General features: G+C 49.1%; 1 protein-coding gene across 3 annotated transcripts in view; it reads left to right on the top strand.

The window, feature by feature from the left end:
* Nucleotides 1-12,932, top strand: part of TUBA8 (tubulin alpha 8) — a 31,677-nt gene extending 18,745 nt beyond the window's left edge. For 2 of the 3 annotated variants that reach the window (XM_061206131.1, XM_061206129.1), the window contains exons 2-5: nt 6,270-6,492; nt 7,937-8,085; nt 9,440-10,120; nt 12,639-12,932. In XM_061206131.1, coding sequence (XP_061062114.1) covers nt 6,465-6,492; nt 7,937-8,085; nt 9,440-10,120; nt 12,639-12,932 — 1,152 coding nt within the window. In that variant the 5' untranslated portion in view covers nt 6,270-6,464. Of the gene's footprint in view, nt 1-5,790; nt 5,848-6,269; nt 6,493-7,936; nt 8,086-9,439; nt 10,121-12,638 lie in introns of those variants that run through there. The other variant, XM_061206130.1, reaches the window with a different exon arrangement.
* The last annotated feature ends 9,194 nt before the right edge of the window (nt 12,933-22,126 follow it).

The raw sequence follows: 22,126 nt of genomic DNA on the forward strand, positions 1-22,126 counted from the left end.
AGAGGAAGAGGGAAAGTTGCAGTAATTTTTGAGGAGGAAAGAGCTAGTGAGTACAGGGCTAGTGATGGGGTGGGTGGAAGGATGTGGCTCTTGGGGGCAGAGTAGACCCACTGCTCCTTCCCTTTGGCCACCAAGGGACTGACAGGACTGTCTGTGGCCTTTGTGGCTGACGTCCCCCGTCGGCGTCGTCCTGTTAGAATTTCTCCCAGATGAAGAGACCAGGAGGAGAGTGGGCACCGCGTGCGGCAGATTAACACTTGCTCGCTCTCTCCGGCACCTGACCCCAGTGTCGGCTGAAGCTCAAGGGCCTTTGGCCTCGAAGGGTCTAGAGAGTCTAGGAGTCTACGACCAGCCCCGGCCACTCCCGAGGGCCGTCTCTGCCACCCCTGTTGCTGCCCTGCTGCAGTGCCTGCAGCCTGATGTTAACTTAGGTCGACTCTGTTCCTGCTGTTTCTGGCTTGCTATCTATTCTTTGAGTCCAAATATGCTCTAATTGAAGGATTTTGAGCAGAGATAGTGCAATCTTTCGTGAACCACATTGTTCTTACTTTAATTATCCCTCTGGAACACTGGCTCTACTTTTTAACCTGTCATCTCTGACCTAGATCCTGAAGTGTAGGTGATTTATTATCCTAGCCTGACAGCTAGAAGTAATTGGGTCTAAAAATATGCTTCCTGAAGGCAACTGTGTGGCCCTTGACCCACAGGTGGTCGGGGTATGTGGCCTGGTCTCAGGTTTTCACTGGCCTACACTGTCAGGTCCCTTCCAAGATAATATGCCAATTTCACTGTTTTGTGATAGTTCAAAACTATTTTTAAAGCTACAAAGCCTCCTTCTGCAGAGGATTGCAGTGAGCTGATCTGAGTCCTCTGAGAGCAAATGAAAAGGAAACGATTGCTATTAAAGCAGAAATAATGTAAGGTTGACCTCAGGAAAGATTTCTTGCAGTGGAGTTATAAGAGGACTGTCAGGTTCTGGAGTGTCTTTCTTCTGCCGTCCTGCAGAACTGGGCACCCTCCCCGGGGAGGATGCTCGTGGGCAGCTCTGACAATGCTTCCGCTCTGCCTTCACAAGCCTACGCTTCGGACAAACTAAGCAGTTTGTGGGACCTGCCCTAAATTCTCCCGCCTCTCGTTCACACTGCTCCAAAATCCAGCTGAAAAACCTGCTGGCACATCTACATTCTCCAAGATGTCTGCAAATATTCCTGCTCGGGGAAACCAAGCTGCAAGCTGTCTTTTCTCCTTTGAGCTCCTGTTGCCTCTCAGGCCCTGGCCACTCCCCTCCTTGTTAGATAGACTCTAAGCCTCGGCAGGGTTTTCTTTCCAATCACCCCTGCTGCACTCGAGCCCTGTACTCGATGCTGGGTATCTGGCCAGGAAATGGGGGCTCCTTGCTCTCCACCGGGGAAGTCAGAAAAGCAAAAGAGCGGCTAGGAGCCGTGCAGTAGAGCAGTGATGGGGAGGCGGGGGCTGAGGGAGCGCGCCGTGGGACCCCGGCTGGTGCGGGGCCTTCCAGACCTTCTGCAGGAGGGGATGATTAATGAGCGACTTGAAGGGTGAGTGGGAGTTGGCCCAGTCCCTCCTGATGCCTTCTTGCAGACAACGACAGTAGCTCTGTGCTGCAGGAGCCAACAGAGCAGGTCACTTTGGTAGCCACCCAGCACTAGGTCTGGGGAGGGGTGTCATGCTTTCCTCGAGGAAGGGCGCTCTTGTGTTAGGTCTCTCCAGCTCCCTCACCTTCACCCCCTGGACTGCTGGGCCGGAGGCTCCAGCAGCACAGGCGGGACCCCCTTCATCTCACAGGGGCCCAGGAGCAGAAAGCTGGCCTGAGCCCTACAAGCCCAGAGTCAAAATAGAACTGAGGGAGGAACAGTGTGAGAGAGAAAGCAGGAGCTCTTCCCGGCCAGAGAGGGAATCTGAAACATGAGTTTGGAGCAAACACATGATGTAAATACCCTCTGCTGAGTCAGCTCCTCCTCTCCGGCCCCGGCCTTGGCACACACCACCTGGAGAAACAGTCCTGGTCTTCCAGGGAGGGTGGCCCATTTTCAGAGGCTCCCACCGTGAGCCCTTCTGTTTCTCTCTGCGATGGAGCTTTTTTTGGTTTGGAGGTTTGCCGTCCAAGCTTGCCTTGCTCTCTGCTATCAGCCTTGTGCTGCTGTAGATGTGGCCCCCCCAGGGCCCTGGGGGTTAAGAGTGCAAACGAGGCAGGGGGGTGGGTGGTGTCAAGGAGAGGACTCGGGCCGAGGTCAGAAGACCTGGATTTGGGGCCAGGCTCTTTCCCTGTGAAATTTCCAGTCTGCCCCTTTACCTTTCTGAGCCTCAGCTTTTTCACCTGTAAAATTATGGGGTGGGAATCATATTCGGTGATCTGTGAGGCCAGCCCAGCTCTAGAATCCTGAAGGCTCTGAGCTCACATAATGTCCCTGGTCATGGCAGATGGGTGACCTGTCTTGGGCATGAGGGCCGGCCCCCAGGCCGTCAGCACTGGGGGTGCTTTGCATTTTCCTGTGTAGAACCTCCAGGCAGGAAGGAGGGATGGCAACGAGGCAGAGTGGCCAGAGGAACCGTGGGGTCCTTGTCCCCTCACAGCAGGTGCAAATGGTGCACAGACCTTAGCACCATTAGTTAAATGAGGGGGCTCACCTAACTTTTCATTTCACTGGTGATTTCTTCATATGACTTTACGTAATTAATTAATTTATTTAGGCCGTGCTGCGTGGCTTGTGGGATCTTAGTTCCCCAACCAGGGATTGAACCCTGGCCCCGAGAGTGAGAGCACCCGGGTCCTAACCACTGGACCGCCAGGGAAGTTCCGCCCTCGCGTAACTTTAAAGTTCTCATTTGCCCCAACAAACTGGGCTCTTGGTCATTGTTAGTTGAATCAATGACGAAGTGAAAAGGGACAGGAAGAGCCTGGCCCTTTGCGATGGGTCATTAGGGTGAGGGGGGCCCTCACTTGGCTCTTACTCTGTTTCCTTTCTTTAATTTTTGTCATTTTAGTATGAAAACCGTCAAACCTTCAGAGAAGTACAGTAGTGTATCGCCACCCATATATCCATCATCTAGATTTAATAATTACTATTTTTCTGCCATATTTACTTTACCTGCTGTGTTTGTGTTCAGTAGTTGTGGCATGCGTGCTCAGTAGTTGTGGCTCACGGGCTCTAGAGTGCAGGCTCAGTAGCTGTGGCGCACGGGCTTAGTTGCTCGCGGCATGTGGGATTTTCCCGGACCAGGGCTTGAACCCGTGTCCCCTGCATTGGCAGGCGGATTCATTCTTAACCACTGCGCCGCCAGGGAAGTCCCCCCCATGCCATATTTTGATTTGTTCAAACCAGAATTCAGTTAAAATTCACATACTCCACGTGGATGTTATGTGTCTTAAGTTCCTCTAGATGTGGGTCAGTCCCTCCTTCACCTTTGTTTTTCATGAGTTAAAAAGATTGGGTCAATTTCCCTGTAAAATGTCTCACCTTCTGGATTCATGTCGTTTTCTCGCAATGTCCCTTATCCCTTTGACCCCTGTGTTTTCTATAAAGTGGGAGCTGCATATAAAGGGTGTGATACGTTCAGGCTGAGTATTTTTGACAAGAAGCCTTCACGGGAGGTGTCATGTGTGTCCTACTGCATCACATGAGGTTATCTCACTACTGTGGGGTTTATGATCCAACCCAGTGTCAGAGGCTGGTGACCGTTGCAGTTATTTTCCCCTTGTGACACACAAGTAACCTAAGTAACAGTGATTCTTTGGCGCTGTGTGAATATCTAGTTCCCCATCAATCCTTGTCCAAACCAATTATGTAATCAGAAACTCTAACATGCAATATTTCTTAATATATCATTCTTTCTACACTGACTAGCTGGGAGTCTTCTGTTTTAAAAAAAGAGCTTTCCCTCCTCAAAAGGGCTGTTTGGATGGGGACAAATGAGTTTCTTTAGCGGGAGTTTTCTTTCTTAATAACGCAAAGGACATGGAGATTTTTACGTGTCCATCCTGTTTCAGTCGACTGCCGCTGTTCCTCTTTTTGACGCTCAGATTGTTTCACCTTTGGCCATGGGAGCCTCTTCTGGTTGGCGTCTGAGACCTTCCGGCGTCTATTCTCTCAGGCCCCCAACGACGTTCCAGGTCATCCTGTGCATCCCTTGCCCCAGACCTGGAACCCCACCCTCCAGGGAGCCCTGGCTCCTGCCGGTGGAGAATGGCACTGAGAGGCCGCTTCTGGAGGCACCTGTGGACCCATCAGTTGCTTCTGAGTCTATCTTATACCTCCGGTTACTCTTGTGAATTAGTGTCACAGGGACAACTGCTCCTCCTAAGGAGTGTGTGCGTGTGTGTGTGTGTGTGTGTGTGTGACTGATTTCATCTGTGGAGACTGGCACAGTTTAAAGGGGTGTGAAAACCTCTGTATCATCACGTTGGTGGTTTTCAGGACCCTGAGATCCTTTACTCTTCCTCCTCTGACCCTTGATCTTCCTGAAATACCCGTGTATCCTTCCAGAAGGGCCCAGGGGATGCCTGGAGGATGGTTGGGGGGTGGGGTCGCAGGACAACATGTGGCACCTGCTCCTTTCAGGTCTCTCCAGGGTCCCCTCAGTTCACACACCCCGGAGGAAGCCACAGCTGCATGTGAAGGTGTGGTCTGGTTGGTAGCTGCTGGTTATGGGGGGTTCCTGGGAGAAGGACCCTGCTGCCTTAGGCCTGAATTGAGTCCGAAGATAAAGTCCTTTCATTGTGAGAGGAACATAGCCTGAGGTCTCCGGCTTTCCACGTGTGCCTCTTCCAGGTGGAGAGTGAAGCTCCAATAATGAAAATGCATAATGATAAGGATAAAGATACGGACAACCACAACAGAAATGATCACGGTCACTTATGCTTTTCAGGTGAAGGGGGTTTACGTAGCTCAGCCCAGGTCACACAGCACAGCACGAAACTTGAGAGGCAAGATTTGTGCCCTGGGGTGTGGGTGACTGTGAGCAAAGCCCTTTCCTGGCCACCAGGCTCACAGAAGCACAGAGGCCAGGACACAGAGACAGGTGTGGAGCAGTGCCACGTTGTACAAGTGTTAGGGCACCGGCTCCTGACACCGCTGGCTTCCCTGCGCCCACACCCAGGGAGCCCCAGGGTCCCAGGAGTCCCATACCCCATGCCCAGCCACGGTCTCTGGAGGCTCTGCTCCTGGCTTGGGTTCCCCGGAGCTGGAAAATGCCAGGTCGTCACGGTTAAGAATAGAAGCCCACGCAACAGGCACGTGCTTCCCTGCCCAGCTCCGTCTCGAGCACACAGTCTCCTTGCGGGGCCCCTGCTTCCCCGGTGGGGTGTTGGGGGTGACGAGTACACCGTCCCAGCAGAACCATAACACACACGCACACACTCACATCCACACACACACACTTACACATATATACACACACACCCCACACGAATGTACACAACACAAACACACACGCACACCCCTCCCCATCCTAAGCTGTTAGTACCAGGACCAATCAGGTAACTGCAGCTTCACACCAGAGTACCATGGAGAAAAGGACACTCTAAAGGTCAACTTTATTTAGCACTTGGCCCGACGTGGGGGAAGGAGCAGGTTATGGTGGCCACAGAGGAACTTTCCAGTCACTCAGAGTTCAGGAGGCGTCTACTTTGTCCCCTCCCAGCCCTCCCTTGCTGACGTACTGATCCTTTCTTATTCCTACATTTGTAGCCAGAACACTAATGACACCCATGATACAGACTCCAAAGTACATTCCCCTGTGGGTGTTTCTCTGTTCTGTGATGCGGAGATGGGGAGCGTGCGTGTGTGTGTGTGGCGGCGTCTGGGAGACTCAGGCTGCAGCAGGAACGTGAGCACTGCGCCAGCCACGGCAGTGGATTTGGGGGTGGTTTCTGCTGTTCTCACTGGTTCTTCCTTTGACCGGTTCCATCCGTGCAAGAGTCTCGTGGTTTGGAATTAGCCCAGTTTCCTCTGCGCAGCTGCCCTCTTTTTCCTTTTCTTGACACAAAGGATTAACCCTGGAAAGCAATCTTTACAGCAAACCACAAAGCTGTGGTGCTTCTTTGGAACCGAGTCTTGATCCAGATGCTGTGGTGCCCAGACCCCACGTGGCTGGGGCATGGCATGGCGGGAGGCATGGGTGTCCTGCCGGTCGAGTGCCAGGGATGGACAAGTCCTCAGAGCTGGGGGCCTGGGGGCCTGGGGGCCTGGGGGTCTGGGGCAGAGGCGTGGCCGGGCCGGGGCTCTGACTGGGCTGCTCTCTCCCCGCAGCGGGAATGCATATCCGTCCACGTGGGCCAAGCAGGGGTCCAGATCGGCAATGCCTGCTGGGAGCTCTTCTGCCTGGAGCACGGCATCCAGGCCGATGGCACTTTTGGAACGCAGGCCAGCAAGGTCCAGGACGACGACTCCTTCACCACCTTCTTCAGCGAGACTGGCAACGGGAAGCACGTGCCCCGGGCCGTCATGGTCGATCTGGAGCCCACCGTGGTGGGTGAGTGTGGGCCAGGGTCCCCGCACAGGGACAGCACCGGACTGCAGAGGCCGTGGTGGCTGGGGAAGCAGATCTCCACGTGGAAGGGGTGGCTCATCCGGAGCCCCCCACCACATGACACTCGGCTCCTAGAGTTCTCCGCAGTCTCGGGATCTCAAGTGGGGATCACAGATCTCTTCTCCCCATTAAAGCTCCAACCTAGTGCTCTCCACTGAAATCTGCTGAGACAGACCGACATTGCCGAGATTGTTTATTAAATACTAAAGGTCAAAATACAAATAATTTCAGAAATTATAAGACGCCCTCAAACAGTCAGTTTCCCAAAGTGTGTGTTTCCGATCCTACGGTAATTGCAGTCTGTCCCGGCGGCCTGGGAGAACCTTGCAGCATCTTGCACACGAGATGAAATAGCAGCAGGCACTTTCTCTTACAGCCAGAGGCTGCCGTAGGTTAGAATGAACCTCATCTGGATCTTAGGGAACAGGAATTCTGACTTGTGTTGGGGCAGGATTCTTGCTCTCCCAGCTCCCCTGGCCCCAGGACCCCCTGGGTCAGTCCTCGCTCTTCATCAGGATTTTCTCATCTTCAAAGTCTGCTCACCAGCGAAGGTGGACAAGTCCCCCAGGGATGTCTGGGCACTGCCTGCAGTGCCTGAACACTGTTTCTAGGGCCACAGACCCCAGGCCCTCTATCCCATGGACACTTGTACAAATACAGAAAGGGCAGATGAGCTTCCCGGGCCACTGCATAGATGGGTGCTTTCCCTGGGGGAGAAGAGGGACCCTGTAGAGGAGAGGGGCTGTAGGTGGGGCCTGAGGCACCTTGGTCTGCCGTGTGTCCACTTTGTGTGGACCTTGGAGGTGAGCAGAGCCCCGGCCCCGCGGCCTCTCTTGGGCTCCGGCTCTTCTGGAGCCTGGAACTTAGCTTTGCTTCAAAGTTGTTCTGCAGTATCTCTAATGCCTGACATGTATTGTTGCCACCAGAGATGGAGGTTAGGGCTGGGACAATTCCGGGAGAGCCTAGGAGCCAGGCATATCATTCTGAATCTTTCTCTGTGTCTCTGGAACATTTGGATGCAAGTGAAATCGGGTTAAATTCTGGGGTGAATTTTGCAGCATGAATGAAAAACAAGAGGGAAGCCTTGTGGGTCCAGGGGGAAGAGGCAGTCAACTTTGGTGTTTGGCCAGCTTTGTAAACCCAAGGCTTTTTAAGGTCCAGCCAGTAGGGCAGCTGGCTTCTCATTGCTGCTTGAGTCCCAGGCTTCTGGCTCTGTTAGTGCCTGTGTTACCCTGGAATTCTTTTAGCCTCGCAGATGTATTATAGGGTTGTCTGGTTCCACCTCAATGGAGTTCAGTAGGTAGGGGTGCCATGTGTATTCTAGAGGGGAGGGAGCCATCTCTTCTGGGAACCAGGTAGTAAGACTGATGGTCCGCTCTCTTGGTAGATGAGGTTCGGGCAGGAACCTACCGCCAGCTGTTCCATCCAGAGCAGCTGATCACAGGAAAAGAGGATGCAGCTAACAACTACGCGCGGGGCCACTACACGGTGGGAAAGGAGAGCATCGACCTGGTGCTGGACCGCATTCGCAAGCTGGTACGTGTTTACAAGGGCAGGGAGCTGGTGAGCTGGACGCGCTAGGATCCACCTCTCTGAACAGGCTGGGTGGAGGCACGTGACCCCCGGCTGTAGGATAAACGCCTAAGATTTGGGAATTTCTGCTTATGTTCTGTAAGAGGCATTCACAGGGCTGGCGCCCCTTCCTCTGGCTGGACATTGTGGGCTGCCCTCCAGGTGATGCCCCGGTAGCACTTACAGATGCTCTACGGTGGTGTCTGGGGAAATTCCAGGTGTGAGAAAGGCGAAGCTCTTTGCTTCCTGGCAGCACAGGTTAACAAAGCATTTAACTTGGAAGAGAAGAGGAAGATCGTTGATCTATTTCAGCGCTTACAAACGCCGTTACCAATGTCAAATACGTTCCTTCGTTTAATCCCCTAAATAATGGTACAAAGGAGGTCTTGTCCTTGAACTTTACAGATGGGGAGATTGAGGGCCAGGATGGTTCAATAACTTAGTCTGGGTCCCACAGCTAGAAAGTGGCCAAGTCAGGATCTGAACCGGGTTGGTTTGACTAGAAAGCTCAGGGTGGGTCACTTGTCTACTTGAGCCCCCTTTCCTAATCTGTACAACGGAAAAGGTTGGGCTTGATCAGGGGTTCTTTACTTGGGAGCTAAGGATGCCGAATTTTCTGTTTAGAGGAGGGCTAGTAGGGTTCATCAGTCTCAGAGCCGTCTGTGACCCCCAAAGTTCAGAACCACGGGCTGAACACAGTCATAGATCATGGCCAATGGGGAAGTTCTGTGACCTATGAATTCTCTTAGTTCTGCTGAGAGCTAACTGTCAGGTCCTTGCTTAATTATCACAGTAACCTCATGAGATGAATATTTTTTATTGTCCTCACTTTAACCAAGAAGAAGCACGAGTCTGGAGGGTTCAGTAACTTGCTCGAATTTTTACAACTCGGAAGTGGCAAAGTTGATGTTAAATCTCAGGTTCTCTGACCCATTTATCTTCCTGAGCCACCTTCCAAGGTTGGGCTAGGATGTGTAGGTCTGCAGTTCCCGCAAGATCAAATGACTAGGGCTGGGGAAGTGGGCAAGGAGCTGGGGCCCTCATGGGGCAAAGTCATTAACCACCGTGGTTCTGGAAGCTCATTCCTGGTCCAACCAGGCCACTGGGCCGGAAGCTTCATGGACCCGGAGGTGTGTGCAGGTTTGCTGCCTGTATTTTAGCGGTTCCTCCCAAGCCCACCGAGGCTCCTGTGTGTTTCCTTACTCCTTCAAGGGTGTTTTGATTTCACCCACTTGACAATGTTGAGGGATAGAGTGGGGCAGACAGAGAGGCCCGTGAGGGAGTCCTCAGAGCCTTGTCTCGTGTCCTCCGCTCCCAGACAGATGCCTGCTCAGGCCTGCAGGGCTTCCTCATCTTCCACAGCTTCGGGGGCGGCACCGGCTCCGGCTTCACTTCTCTGCTGATGGAGCGCCTCTCCCTGGATTACGGCAAGAAGTCCAAGCTGGAGTTCGCCATCTACCCGGCCCCGCAGGTGTCCACGGCCGTGGTGGAGCCCTACAACTCCATCCTGACCACGCACACGACCCTGGAGCACTCGGACTGCGCCTTCATGGTGGACAACGAGGCCATCTACGACATCTGCCGGCGCAACCTGGACATCGAGAGGCCCACGTACACCAACCTCAACCGCCTCATCAGCCAGATCGTGTCCTCCATCACGGCCTCCCTGCGCTTCGACGGCGCCCTCAACGTGGACCTCACCGAGTTCCAGACCAACCTGGTGCCCTACCCCCGCATCCACTTCCCCCTGGTCACCTACGCGCCCATCATCTCTGCCGAGAAGGCCTACCACGAGCAGCTGTCCGTGGCCGAGATCACCAGCTCCTGCTTCGAGCCCAACAGCCAGATGGTGAAGTGTGACCCCCGTCACGGCAAGTACATGGCCTGCTGCATGCTCTACCGGGGGGACGTGGTGCCCAAGGATGTGAACGTCGCCATTGCCGCCATCAAGACCAAGAGGACCATCCAGTTTGTAGACTGGTGTCCCACAGGCTTCAAGGTGAGAGCTGGTGACTCGGTGGAGACAGACAACTAGAGAAGCAGAGGGAGAGACCAAGGATGGGGAGAAAGAGGTGGAAACTCAGGGTCTTGGACTGATACACATTCCCTGGGAGCTTTGGGGTGAGATGGGAAGAGGGGCTTCAGCCAAATGTAACACTGATTTCATTCATTAATTCGTTCATTCACTTATTTTAGGTCAGGAGAGATTCTGAGAGGATTATTGGAAGAGGGGGAGGGCACTAGTGCAGTAGGGAGAAGGGCTGCACCTGCTCCTGCCCTAAGATCTGCAAACATCTCAAAGGTCAGGCAGAAAGGACTTTTCTCTTACAGGGAGGAGTGAACGGGGCTAGGACGAACTTGTGTGCAAGTGGGATGAAGAGGATGACTGGGTGGGAGTAGCTCTGATCTGACAGTAGATCAGAGAATGCAGTAACCAGATTATTCAAGTTGCCGGAGAGGTGTAATTCCCTCCTCTAACAAAAGATGTGTTCTTCTCTCCCCAGTTTATTTTGAAAAATTATTCGCCTTGTAAGTAAGTTTTCATTAATTTAGAGTAAGGATAAGAAATTTCATGGTTATCATATGGTTGTGATTCACATTATGAAGCCCTGACATTTTCACTAACCGGGAGTGAGCTGGGAGCCTGTTGTAGGTCTGCAGTCTGGGGAACACCAGACTCTGAGGGTTGGTGTGGGTACAGAATAGCCAGGGAAGGCCCCCATCTCCCAGGACCAGAAGATGTCGAGCATTGGAAGCCACCCCCCCGAGTCGCCCTGGCCGGGCAGGCAGCTGCCCCTGCACTCGTGCCTGCTTGACTGCTTTGTCCTGTGTCCCACGGTCTCATCCGAGTCCACCATCAAAGCAGCTGCCACCATTCATGTTAATTAGACCCCTGGCAGGCCTTTAATAATTTAGAGGTTTGCTGAACACCAGAGGTGGTTGTGACAGTTGCTCGAGACAGAGATGAGCACATCTCAGTTTTCCCTGCTGGGACTTATGGAAACAAGACACCTCATGCTGGCTTCTCGGCCGAGAGGCTGACGGCGGGGAGCGTTCCCCACCCTGCTCTGCTCCCAGCCACGTACAGAATCCTTTCCCCTGGACTGTGCCTATTTTTGTGTGGCAGTTCTGGTCACTCTTGCGAAAACATTCAGGATCTTCCCCCAAGTTGTTGGGTTTTTTTCTTTCAAATGGAAACAAGCAACAAAACAAGCTAGTAGTAAAATGAATAGGCAAAAAAAAAAAAAAAAAAAAGGATGAGATATGAGGGTGGTGGAGAAATTAACAAAAAGGAGATGCCCCTGTATTCTCGCCCGTTTATTTTAAGCTGAAGCTCTGGGGTTATGACCAGAAAGATAAGGCAGTGCTAGAACCTTTAGCTGCTTCTCAGAAAAGCACATGCCATGGGGGTGGATGGTGTTGAACTTCACCCTGTAGCATCCTCCCCAGGGTCTAGGGGTGCTACTGCTGCAAAGAGAGCAGAGTTGGCTGGTCTAGTGAAATATGTCATGTGGCATTGCCTTCTCCCTTCTCACTTTGGTCCTTTGCCCCTGTCTCAGCATCACCTCCACCCCCAAGATGCCACTTTTGTTTAAGAGGAATGATAGATCATTGTTAATTCATTTAGTGGGTTACCCACCTTGGCTGTACAGCCTGCTGCCACTCCCACCTCCACCTCTCAGAGGACATGCATTTTAAAGCTATGAATTGAAGAGATTGGCAGTTAAGATCTGGTGGCCTGGTGGAGAGGCATTTTGGGGCCAGCTCCATGGTTCTCAGTGTCCCATGAGTATTATCACAGTCATCACCTGAGGCCCCTTCCAGGTTCCTAGAGTTCCTGGGGTCGGCTCCAGTTTGGGGTATGTGTGGGGAGAAGGGAGATTTCCGGGATAGTAGCCCCCTCGTCAGGTTGGGCTGGATCAACTTGGAGGACCCTCCATGCTGCCAGAGCTTGGGGGATTGGCTCATCCAGCAAGAGTTTTAACTGACTTTCTTTGATTTGCATGCTTTTCTTCCAAGAAACCCCACTCCCCAGAGATAGAGGGCCTGGTAAATGCTGACACCATCCCCAGAACCTTTTGCATCTCTTTATTTATTGCTTGAGAATATCTCCCTGATCTTTTAAACAGCCCTTCACCCTTGGCAGAGAAACTGCCCTAAACCCGTTGACAGCATAACTGAGAGGAACCCGAGATACCATTGGAAGGAGTGAATTTATAATAACCTCCATTTACTGGCACTGCACACCCGCCCTGCTTGACCCCCCGTTCCCTACCCTCATTTGTCTGCTTGAGTCTCCCACTGGGGTTTCTACCAGCCCTTCCCCTCCCCTTGGGTTTCCCGGCCCAATGCCGCTTGCTTTTGCTTTCTCTCCCACGCATCTCTCTACCCACCCGCCGTCCCACCTCCTGATCCCCCTCTTCACATCCAGGCCTGCTGCCCCACCCACCATGTGACCAAGGTGCCCCAGCTTGCGTTATCCGCTGACTGCCGCATCTTCACTCTCTGTTCCCCAGGTGGGCATCAACTACCAGCCCCCCACGGTCGTCCCCGGGGGAGACCTGGCCAAGGTGCAGCGGGCCGTCTGCATGCTGAGCAACACCACGGCCATCGCCGAGGCCTGGGCCCGCCTGGACCACAAGTTCGACCTCATGTACGCCAAGCGCGCCTTCGTGCACTGGTACGTCGGAGAGGGGATGGAAGAAGGAGAATTTTCCGAGGCCCGGGAGGACCTGGCCGCCCTGGAGAAGGATTATGAGGAAGTGGGGACTGATTCTTTTGAAGAAGAAAACGAAGGGGAGGAATTTTAAATACAAACGTTCCTCGTGGCTGTGTCTCTTTATTCCTGCTGCCCCTCCAAGCACGTTTAACTTTTCCTAGAGCAGCAGACCCCAGCCTGGGTCCCGACACCAGTACCTGTGGGTGACGGGGCCAGCACGGACGCTGAGCTCTGCCAGACCCTCCCGTGGGGGAGCGCGGCTCCGTGTCACCAAAGGAAACGAGAGTCACTGTCTCTGGGTTAGGGTGCAGGCCAGTCACACCTGTGCGGAGACCTAAGCGGGATTTAAAATTCTCTATTAGGCTGGGCTCACCCCAAACACAGCCTGCTGGCTGGGGAGCAGACAGGTGAGATCTGGGTGCGGGGAAGATTCTGGAAAGGGAGTGTTCTCAGAGTTAGAGTTAGAAGCAAGAGCCCATTTCCTGCCCTTGTAAATACACAGATAAACGAGTGGGATCATTCCAGACAGTGTTCAGTGCTGTGAAGCGAAAAAGCAGTGATGGGAGAAGTGGGCGGTGAGGTCAGAAAAGGCCTCGTGGAGACCCGGGTGTAGCTCGGAGCCACCCCGGAGGTTCTGGAGTCAGAGACGCCGGGTGGGTGTGTGAAGAGCAGGGAGGAGGCCAGGGTCCCCGGAGGATGGAGGTGAGGGATGCGACCAAGAGCCACACGGGGTGCAGGGCACACTTAGGCTAATCCTGCAGAGGACGTAAGGAGTTTAGGTTTTCTCTAAGTGAAACACCGCATTTCTGTTTGGAATTTGGAAGGCTTTAAGTAGAATACCTACTATGCTTTATATACACATATACCTTATCTCTAACCCCCAACCATCTCAAAATGGATATTCTTCTCATTTTATGGATGAAGAAGCTGAGGTGTAGGGAGTTTATGTGTTGGAGATACAAAAGGGCGGGGCCAAGAGTCTGTTCTCTCGGCTACCCCGCACTCTTTCCACCGTTGGTGTTTGTGTCCGGTTCCAACTGCTGCCTCATAAAATGAAGGGTGGGGAGAAGCAAAGTCCATTTATTACAAGGGAGAGGACAAATTAATGCATGTCTTCCCTGAAGTTGGCAGCTCCGGTAGGATTTTGGGAGAAATCAAAAGGCTGCTCTGATTAAACTACTGATAGGACACCCAGAGTCGGGCCCATAGCAGGTCCCTGTGCATTAAATGTACAGCTCGTCAATTGTGGACTTTCCCTACATGTTTCTACTCTGTATTCCTTGGAGGCCCCGAGAAAAATAGAATAAAATGTTCCAAGGAAAGGAAGACCAGGCAGGAAGTGATGCTAACCACTCGCTGAGGCCTGTTTTCGGAGAGACCACACTTTCTTGCTCTTCTGTGAAGGAGATCGTGGTGCTGAGGAGGAGTACAGATCTCTGCCCATCAGGACCCCCTTGCCCGAGGTCACGCCTCACCAAGTCCCGCAGGGGCTGCAGGGACAGACCCAGCTGTGCAGAGAATTGGGGTCAGGAGCTGTGGCCCATCTCAGGAAGGGGCATTTCCCCTCTGACAGAAGTGAGAGACCTACCCACGGGTTTCAGATAAGCCTCGAAGGACTTCCCGAGTGTGTAACTAGGACCTAATTAGGGAGAGAGTGACAGACCCCCGAGGCCAGGGTTTAGAGGAAATCACCTACAGTGTCTTCCTTCCCTCTAGATTTATGTGAATTAGGTTAAAATAAATACGAATGGCAAAGTCACAGAGGTGATGTCTGAGAGGTATGGGGAAGGGGGAGTTTGAGGGATGATATTTTAGGGCCTTGGATGTATTTCCCCCCAGTTTCTTCTCTTCCATTTTCCCTTGTTTTGTTGAGTCCCTGTCCGATCATGGGGTTGGGCCCGTCTAGCCCTGCTGGCTTTTATCTCTGTTCATGAAGCAGGAGTATTGAATTTTAGAACTGGAGAAATGCATCCCTAGAAAGAGGGCGAATAGGAAAGTGGATGATTCTCTAGCGTCCCCCAAGAAAAGGCAGCTTCATAATTCTCCAGCACGGGATTGGCTAGAGGCTTCTTAAGACGGTAAAGTAAGTTTGGCAGATGCCAGAATTGGGCCACGGCCCGTGGTAGGCAGCTTGTTTAGCTCACTGGACTTTAGCCTGGATTATCCAGTTTCTTGAATCCTAATGCCATCTCTGAAGGATTCCTAAGTAATTTCTACCGATTAAAAAAAAAGTCTTTTTTACTTTTTACTATTTTACCCCAGGAATTAGGAGAGCCCACAGTTAACATAATATCTAGTGAAATCCACATGCATATTCATATGTACTCCTCACCCCAGTGTTTGCAGTCTGGGTCCTTCTCAGCAAGAGGGACAGATCTCCAGCCTTTGACCGCAATCAGCTTAGGTTCCAAAAAGAACCTACTGAGGAATAAGATAGTATGTTTATATATTTATTTTCTCCAAACTTCTGATTCTATCAGTGATTTGATCGACATTTAACTTTAATACAAAATTGCCACTAACCCCACTATTCTGAATTTTTAAGGGTCACTGGATCAACGCCATGCAATTGTCTTTCCTATTACAATGCTAATCTACTAAAGGGATCAAAAACTTCCCTTTTTAAAATTTTTTTTATTTTTTTGGCCACACTGCGCAGCATGAGGGATCTTAGTTCCCCGACCAGGGATCGAACCCATGCTCCCTGCAGTGGAAACAGAGTCCTAACCACTGGACCGCCAAGGAATTCCCCAAAACTTCCCTTTTTAAGTTCTCAGTCTAAACCGTCTACATTAAAAAAACAAAAACCAAAAAAACCAGTGCTATAATTAGTTTTTTATTTTTAGGTCTTGTGACAAATTTATGATGTCGACCACTTTAGGGATGAAGGTGAAAGAGTGAGCGGGGCAAGAGGGGAGGATATCAATACGGATACTGTTAAATTTTGTAGCGTTTATTTCATCCTTCCTTCCCAAATACACAGAACCCCCAAGAGCTAAGGTGAGTCCTCACTTATCCACATTTTTTTCATGAATATGCAGAATGAAACTCCTTATATGACCTTCTACATATTGTATTTGGGGCTTAGACACTGAAGTCTAAAATATAAGGCTGTTTGTTTGGCTCATGGTTAATGAGACAGGACATTGTCTCTCCAAGCAGGTTCTATTATCTTGCAGTGGGGAGAAATAAAAACACATGAAGTGATCTTTTGTATTAATGCCAGGGACTTCCCTGGCGGTCCAGCGGTTAAGACTCCACACTCCCAATGCAGGGGGGATGGGTTCCATCTCTGGTTGGGGAACTAAGATCCCACATGACACGTGGTGTGGCCAAAAAACATCCCAAAATACAAAAAAAAATCCCCAAAACCCCAAGATTTGTATTAATGCCAATGCAAAAACCATTAGTAAAATATCAGCAGAGTCCATACCATGTTAAAAAATATAGCACAACCAAGAAGGATTTATTCCAGGAATTCAACCGTGGTTCAGTTATTAGGAATTCCATCAGTCTTTTTTTTTTTTTCAAGTAATTTTATTTTATCTATTTATTTGTTTATTTTTTGGCTGTGCTGGGTCTTTGTTGCTCTACGTGGGCTTCCTCTCTAGTTACGGCAAGCAGGGGCTTCTCTTCGTTGCGTTGCGTGGGCTTCTCATTGCGGTGGCTTCTCTTGTTGCAGAGCACAGGCTCTCAGCACACAGGCTTCAGTAGTTGCAGCACACGGGCTCAGAAATTGTGGCTCATGGGCTCAGTAGTTGTGGCTCGCGGGCTCTGTAGTGCAGGCTCAGTAGTTGTGGCGCATGGTCTTGGTTGCTCTGTGGCATGTGGGATCTTCCCGGACCAGGGATCGAACCCGTGTCCCCTGCGTTGGCAGGCAGATTCTTAACCACTGCACCACCTGGTAAGTCCTATAATGTATATTGATGTGGGTTTCTTTGGCCTTATCTAGGGAGTCCACCCAGTTTCTTAAGTCTGCAGATTTATGTCTTTTGCCAAATTTGGGAAATTTTCAGCTTGTCATATCTTTGAATAGTTTTCAGCCTCGCACTTTCTTCTCTTCTTTGGAGCTCAGTGAATGTTAGATCTTTCATTATAGTACCACAGGCCACTGAGGCTCTGTTAACATTTTTCAGTCTATTTTCTCTCTGTTGTTAATATTAGATAATTTCAATTGTTCAGTCCTCAAATTCACTGATTCTTTCTCCTGTCATCTCTCTTCTGTTGAGCTCACCCAGCGATTTTTTCCTTTTGAAACTTTGGCATGACCAAACAATTTTTTCTTTTTTAATAAGCTTTTATGGGCACTGATTGTAAATACAGATTTTATTTAATACGTTGCATTTTACGACACATTAATAAAAGGCAATGTTATTTCCTTTCCCTGTGCACATATTCCCTAAGTAATGAGAAAGCCAGTAATTCAGTACAGTATTGAATTACTCAATAGCTCAACCTTAAGACTGTCACTGGATTTGTTGTGAATTTGGCTCCTTCAATTTTTTTTTTTTTTTTTTTTTTTTTTACTGTGGAACAGTGCTAAATTATCTATGCTCAGGTTGGCTTCACTTACATCTTCAAAGGTGGGCCCAGAAGAGGAGCTCCGTCACCCGGGAAGCCCCAGGCCTTCCTCTGACTCTGCTACAACATGATAATGATGAGGTTGCAAATCTTCTCCAGCTCTTTCTGCCAAAGTTCAAGTTCTTCCTTTTCTGCAGTCAGATTCTTATCAAGCCAGTTGATGATTTCATTATACTTCTCAAGAATCTTCTGTTTGTCCTCATCTTTGATCTTGCCTTTGAGCCTCTCATCTTCAACCTTTGCTTTCATGTTGAATGCACAGAATTCAAGTGGATTTCTCAAGCCATCTCTTCCTCTGCTTCTCATATTCAGCTTTGTACGTCTCAGCTTTTGGACCATAAGCTCAATGTGTTCTTTGCTCAAATGGCCCTTGTCATTTTTTGATGGTAATCTTGTTCTATTTTCCTGTACTCTATCCATAGCAGAGACACCTAGGATACCACTGGCATCCTGAAACTACATCACCAGAAACAAATACATTGAACTGTGTATCAAATGGACACCATAACCACATAGAAGAAAATATAATCCACAGTACTGAACACAGTATTTTGACGATATATCTTCTGTGTAAAGATATAAAGAATGGAAAAAATATCTTGAACTTAGTAAGTTTGCTGTTGGTAGATAGTGTAGCTATTCTCAAACTACCGTGTATGTGTTCTCAGATTGAACAAAGAAAGAAATAGATTCATACTAATGGGAACCAGAGTTCTCACTGTGGAAGAAGGAATATACAATTATGGAATGGGATAGAGCAAAGAACAACCCTGTCATAGTGGATCATATTGTGAAATTGGAGTCTTCAGTATGAACTCATGTTTGCTTCTTTTTTTTTTTTTTTTAATTTTGGCTGCACTGGGTCTTCGTTGCAGTGCGTGGGCTCTTCGTTGCGGTGTGCGGGCTTCTCTCTAGTTGTGGCGTGCAGGCTTCTCTAGTTGCAGATCACAGGCTTCTTTAGTTGTTGTGTGCCGGCTCCAGAGCACATGGGCTCAGTAGTTGTGGCACTTGGGCTCTCTAGTTGCGGCGAGTGGGCCTAGTTGCCCCGTGGCATGTGGGATCTTAGTTCCCCGACCAGGGATTGAACCTGTGTCCCCTGCATTGGAAGGAGGATTCTTATCCACTGGACCACCAGGGAAGTCCCTCATGTTTGCTTCTTTGGTTTTTTTTTTTTTTTCTTTAGCTCTGCCCTTGAAAGGACCTAGCAGCAATGACACCCCATAGCATAGCAATGAGAACATCTAGTGCTTGTATCTTGGTTTCTAAATACCATTCCCCTCTAAAAGGAATTTTGACTCATTGGAGAACTGGCTGATTTCAGGGCTGAGTCAGGAAAAGTACAAGATGAACCTGGAACATCTTGTGCCAGAAGGTAAAGAAGTGCTCAAAAAACGATGGAAAACATGTCATAAAGACACAGGAGCCAGTTTGACAGAGCTCCTACTGGCCAATTGAGCACCAAAATTAATAAAGGCAGCACACATTGAGAATAAATGAATTTTTGCATTTATAATATGAAGAAATAAAGAAGCAAAGAGGAGGGGGAGAAGAGAAAGCTCTTCTTTTTAGTAGAATGCCAACTAATAAAGAAGAACCATGACAGAATCACTAGGGGAAGCTAAAACCATTAGGTGAAAGGTTCTTGGGTATCAAAGATAAACAAAGCCAGCTATTAGTTTAAGAGGTGAAAACAGATTTTATTCAGTAACTACTGACAGTAGGGGAAAGAGCTGAACTCCATTCTGATTGGCACAGAGGTGACTGGGCATTTCAAGGGGAGAATGAGGGTGTAGGGAGGGGGCTCAAATGAAAAGTCACAGAGGGTTGGTCAGTGTAAATGTGACCAGGCCAGCTGTGTCTGCAGCTGGCAGTGCTCCAAGGGAGGGTTCTGTCCCCACAGAGACTGGGGACAGAGGCCCGCATCGCAAAGGAATGGCTTTCAGGTCCTTGAGAAAGATGCTCCTGAGTTGAAGGAGATACAAATACATCTTGGAGGGACACAGAAAGGATTCACAATTGTGAGCCCTTTTGAGTAAATGCTCTGAGAAACGGAGGTTGGGGCCTACCATCCGGTATCAGAACAAACAGTAAATTATTTTGACAGCCCTGAGGCTTTTCCAGACGGGAACTCAAGAGAGGGCTGGGTGTCCCAAGGATGTGGCTTTGCTGCTAGAAGCTGTGTTAAAGGTTGGTCAAGTCTCTGTTTTTTTTTCCCCCCACTTCTACCCTTTTTTTTTTTTTTTTTTTTGATCAAGTCTCTTTGTTCAGGGGTTTGGATGGAGTGTTCGTGTGCAAAGTTTTTAGAGTTCTCATGGGTTAAAGAATATTTACACATTCTCAAAGTGTATCTGTCCTCAGATTACTCGTTAATTAAAGGGAGGGAGATTACCTTTATAGTGGAGAAATCTGGTGGACACCATCTTAATCAAGTGATGGAAGCTATCATCACCAATAACAAGACAAATGGCCATCGGGTGGCTCCTGACTTAAGGCACAGAGGATACGTCGTGTACACAGCACTGCCGTCAGTCATGTGGAACCTGAATCATATTAGTAGGAAACAAGCCAACAAACCCAAATTAAGGAACATTCTGGAAAACAAGAGGCCTGTACTTTTTAAAAATGCCAGTGTCATGTAGGACAGTAAAAGGTCAACCCCAGAGGAAAGGAAACTAAAGAGACATTAAAACTAGATGAAAAACCCCAATGAGATATTACTGTAAACCCATCAGAATGGCTAAAATGAAAAACACTGATAACACTAAATCCTGGCAGAGATGCAGGGAAATTGGATCACTTACAGACTGCTGGTGGGGATGTGAAATGGTATAGCCACTCTGGAAAAGAATTTGACAATTTCTTAAAAAATTAAGCATGCACCATCCTACCACACAGAAATTGCTCTCCTGGGCAACTATGCCAGAAAAATAAAAACTTACGTCCATGCAAAAAACTCACATATGATTATTAATAGCAGCTTTATTTGTAATAGACAAAAACTGGAAATAACCCAGATATTCTTCAACAGATGAATGGATAAACAAACTGTGGTCCATTAAAATAAAAAGGAGCAAACTCTTGATACACTCAACAACCTGGATGGATTTCTAGAGAGCCAAACTGAGTGAAAAAAAGCCAGTCCCCAAAGGCTACATATTGTGTCACTCCATTTGTATAACTTTCTTTTTATTTTTTTTTGGCCATACCCCACTGCTTGTGGCATCTTAGTTCCTCCATCAGGGACCAAACCAGTGACCCCTGCAGTGGAAGCACGGAGTCCTAACCACTGGACAACCAGGGAATTCCCCTATACAACGGTTTTTTTTTTTTTTTTTTTTTTTAATTTATTTATTTTTTATTTTTGGCTGCATTGGGTCTTCGTTGCTGAGTGCAGGCTTTCTCTAGTTGTGCCGAGCGGGGGCTATCCTTTGTTGAGGTGCGCGGGCTTCTTATTGAGGGGGCTTCTCTTTGCTGTGGAGCATGGGCTCAAGGCTTCAGTAGTTGTGGCATGTGGGCTCCGTAGTTGTGGCTCATGGGCTCTAGAGTGCAGGCTCGGTAGTTGTGGCACATGGGCTTAGTTGCTCCGAGACATGTGGGATCTTCCCGGACCAGGGCTCGAACCCATGTCCCCTGCATTGGCAGGCGGATTCTTAACCACTGTGCCACCAGGGAAGTCCCCCTATATAACATTTTTGAAATGACAAAGTTATACAAATGGAGAACAGATTAGTGGTTGCCGGAGGTTAAGGAGGGGGATGGGCAGGAAGGAAGTAGGTGTGTCTATGAAGGGCAACCTGCGAGATTCTTTCTTTCTTTTCTCTCTTTCTCTCGTTCTCTCTTTCTTGCTTGCTTGCTGCGTCGGGTCTTGGTTGTGGCACGTGGGATATTTTGCTGTGGTGCGTGGGCTTCTCTCTAGTTGTGGCACGCAGGCTTAGCTGCCCCGTGGCACGTGGGATCTTAGTTCCCTGACCAGGGATCGAACTGGCGTCCCCTGCATTGGAAGGCGATTCTTAACCACTGGACCACCAGGGAAGTCCCGGGATTCTTGAGTCTATGGAAATGTTCTGTATTGACGTTGGCTGCATTGGCGTCAATATCCTGGTTGTGATGTGTGCCACAGTTCTACAAGATGGGAAAACTCGAATCTCTCTGTGTTATTTCTTACAATTATCTCAGAATAAAAAGTTTAATAATAAAAAACCTAAATGAATGAGATTATGGCTTAGAATCTGTATTGGAAAAAAGAGTTGATATAAAAGACAATACTGGGATAACTGGCAAAGTTTGAATACTGACTGTGTATGTTAGAAAATATCAGTAATATTGTATTAGTGTTAAATTCCCTGAACTTGATAATAATTACACTGGAGTTATATAAGAACATGTTTTTGGCCCTAGCAGATATATTAGATTATTTGGAGCTGACGAATCTTGATTGCTATTTCCTCTCAAATAGCCCAGCAAAAACAAAAAACGAAAAAGCTGATTTAATATATATCGATATAGGGTGTGTGGGTGTGTATAAGAGAGAAAAGTAATAAAGTGTGCCAAAATGTTAATAATGAGTGAAGAGTATATGGCGTCACTGGGATATTTTTGTAACCTTTCTGTACGTTTAAATTTTTAAAAATATTTTATTTATTTACTTATTTATTTGGTTGCCTCAGGTCTTAGTTGCAGCTCTTGGCTCCTTAGTTGCAGCAT

Source organism: Eubalaena glacialis, chromosome 11, assembly GCF_028564815.1.
Source record: "Eubalaena glacialis isolate mEubGla1 chromosome 11, mEubGla1.1.hap2.+ XY, whole genome shotgun sequence".
In the NCBI taxonomy this organism is placed as follows: domain Eukaryota; kingdom Metazoa; phylum Chordata; class Mammalia; order Artiodactyla; family Balaenidae; genus Eubalaena; species Eubalaena glacialis.